General features: G+C 45.6%; 1 protein-coding gene across 2 annotated transcripts in view; it reads right to left on the bottom strand.

Moving 5' to 3' along the window:
- ARL3 (ADP ribosylation factor like GTPase 3) overlaps nucleotides 1-2,710 on the bottom strand; it is a 26,598-nt gene extending 23,888 nt beyond the window's left edge. The window contains exon 1 of one of the 2 annotated variants that reach the window (XM_006756469.2): nucleotides 2,560-2,710. In XM_006756469.2, coding sequence (XP_006756532.1) covers nucleotides 2,560-2,562 — 3 coding nt within the window. In that variant the 5' untranslated portion in view covers nucleotides 2,563-2,710. Of the gene's footprint in view, nucleotides 1-2,297; nucleotides 2,463-2,559 lie in introns of those variants that run through there. The other variant, XM_015559302.1, reaches the window with a different exon arrangement.
- Nucleotides 2,711-2,757: the final 47 nt, after the last annotated feature.

The following is a 2,757-nucleotide window of genomic DNA, read 5'->3' as shown; positions in this document are numbered from 1 at the left end:
CCCTTCCTCTCTGTAAAAATCAATAAAATATATTTAAAAAAAAAAAAAAAAGAACTTGCAAAGGGGATTGGAAAACCCCATATTTGGGCAACAAAGAGGGTAAAATGGTATAAATACAGGAAACTTCCTGTGTGACTTTGCCTAGAATTCTAGAGACATTTTTCTCTGGGCCCGCGTGTAATAATAATAATAAATGTAACTCCCTCTCTCTAAGTGTTGCTTGGTTCTTCTCCGGTTTTCTGTAACAGTAGAATCATAAGACTGGGGTAAAATAGCTGACCCTAAATGTTCAGAGAAAGCCCGATGGGTTTTTGTTGTAGTACTGTCCAAATTAAAAGTATGTATTAGTCATAGCTGAAGATATATTAAAAAAAACACAACCGTAAACCCAACAACCTGGGACTTACTGTTCAGTTGTACAGTTACCATGGGGGCCCATGGGATACAAGATGTGACACACTTAGTCACACCACTGACTGTTTAAATTCCATGTTCCACTTTCAGTTCTAAGAATAACTCGCACTTTGGGAGATAGGGAAAAAATGTATTTTGGAAACCAGATAAAGAATCCAGAATAATTTGTCCTAATTTCCTATTGCTCATTTTAAGAAAAAAGAAAAACAAATCTGTCTTGATCACTGAACAGAACAGTTGTATATAACAATGTTGTATACACTGTCGATTTATTGTATGCAGTGTCACTTTGCACCTGGAAACATGAGCAGTGGTTAATTTATTGTGGCCCGTAATTATAAGTTAAACGATCATGAAATTACGGTTCATTTAATTGATAAACAAACTGGGAAAAAGTTAGGCTACTCTCATACATTTCTCATTTATGATGACATCTCATTCTCTATTAGGTTGGCATGCCTTTTTCATTTCAATTCTAGTTATTTTCTGTAAATATTTATGCTTATATTCATTTGTTGAGGAAAACTTAGCTTTAAATGGACAACTCATGTATAAATGATTAATAAAAAGAAAATGTAAAAATCTGTTTAGCCCGAGGTTAATAAAACTGCAATGTAGCAAGCGTGAAATGTGATTGGCAACTTTAGATCAAATAATTCTACTTCTTTAACAGTCTGACAATGTAAAATCAATTGAGATTTTTTTTTCTCTTATCAACATTTACTCATTAGATAATCTGACCAAAGGTACATATTTTTTCCTTGTGGACATCTAGTAGCTTTATTTCTTACTTCTAAATCAATAGAAATGGTTCACCCTGGCCAGTGTGGAGCATCGAGAGGTCGCGGGCTCTATTCTGGTCAGGGATATGCCCAGGTTTCGTCTCTCTCTCCCTCTCCCTTTCTCTCTAAAATCAATAAAGACATTATATGAATATATATATATGTATATATATATGTAGTTCAACATTTCTAAAAGTCAAAAAGAGATTGGGGTTGGGGTAGGGAACTGACTCTAAGTTTGAGTGCTGGCTCTTTACAGGTGGAAAGCCAACCAACCTGTTCTAAATGCTTCAAACTCAATTCTTCTTTGCTTGCTTTTAAAACTGCTTAATTTCATTTTAACACCCTCCAGTTAACTTCAAAGAAATCAACAAGGAGCAGAATGTCAACGGTCAATCAAATCTGTCACATCATAATTTACAGTTTTGGCAAGATTTCATTAGGTCTAACGGAGAAAAGGATTGCCCCAAATTGATGCCCACTCTCTAGTTTTAATTTCCCATTCATTTTCGTTTGGAGACCCCACGCTGAAATTGCCCCTTTGGTTCTGGTGTGGTCATACGCAAAAAAAGGTTGCAACAGGTTCTGAAGGAAATGCAAGGGACTGGGCAGCAAATTGGCTTCCATCTGCATGGATTAAATATGGATCATCACGTATAACGAGACCTTGCAGAACCCTCGGCAAATAACTCAGGACTGCAGAAGCATGCCCGTCACACACACACACACACACACACACACACACACACACACGGAGGCAGCGTAAAATCCACCAGGCACATCTCCCAAGCGGGACCTCTTTTGTGTCCCGGGATTTACACCCTTCCCCCCAGACGTCCGCACCGCTGGGGAAAGGGAGCGCTAGGCTACCAATTCCCACGGTTCCGCTAGGGCGATCTGAGCCGCAGTCGCGCTGGCCCTGCTCCCCGCTTCTGGCCCGGCCCCGGCGGACCCCACTTGCTTGCGGCGTGAGGAGCCAGTTCTCTGGGAAGATCTAAGCCTGAGTGCGGAGACTGCTCCTCGCAGCTCCACGGCTCCGCCCTCCTCCCAGTCCCCAGAGTCGTGATGGAGCCCAGGCTCCGAACGGGGACATCCACGCACCCTTCCAGCCCCTTCCCCTAACTGCAGACCGCTGCAAGTCCCGCCTTCCTCCCCAGGCCCGGTCTGCCTCCAGGGCCCACACCCTCGGGGCTCCCCGCCGCCCCACGAAACCGATCCAAGCCTCAGTCCGCAAGCTGAGCACCATCCCATTCCCAACTTTGCTTTAAGCGCAGTGCCCCGCCCTGGGCCTGGGGCCGAGACGTGGGGTAGGGGGAGAGCCTGACCGACGGGCTTAGGAGGGGCGCAGGCCCCCCACACTCACCATCCTCCTGCCGACACCCTCCTCCTCCTCCTCCTCCCTCTGCCACCCCTGTTACCAGGGGCAACTATTGTGGCGCCGCCCCCGACGTCCCTCGCACGCACCGCAGCGGAGCAAAGCAATAGAACGCGCGGGTTCCAGCACCGCTTTCCCCGAAGTGCGCAAGCGCGCCACGGTTCCCGCCCACTGCGCAGGCGGGCC

This window comes from Myotis davidii, unplaced genomic scaffold (assembly GCF_000327345.1).
Source record: "Myotis davidii unplaced genomic scaffold, ASM32734v1 scaffold332, whole genome shotgun sequence".
NCBI classification, from domain to species: domain Eukaryota; kingdom Metazoa; phylum Chordata; class Mammalia; order Chiroptera; family Vespertilionidae; genus Myotis; species Myotis davidii.
Note: the sequence above shows the minus strand (reverse complement) of the source record. Positions and strands in the feature narration are given on the sequence as shown.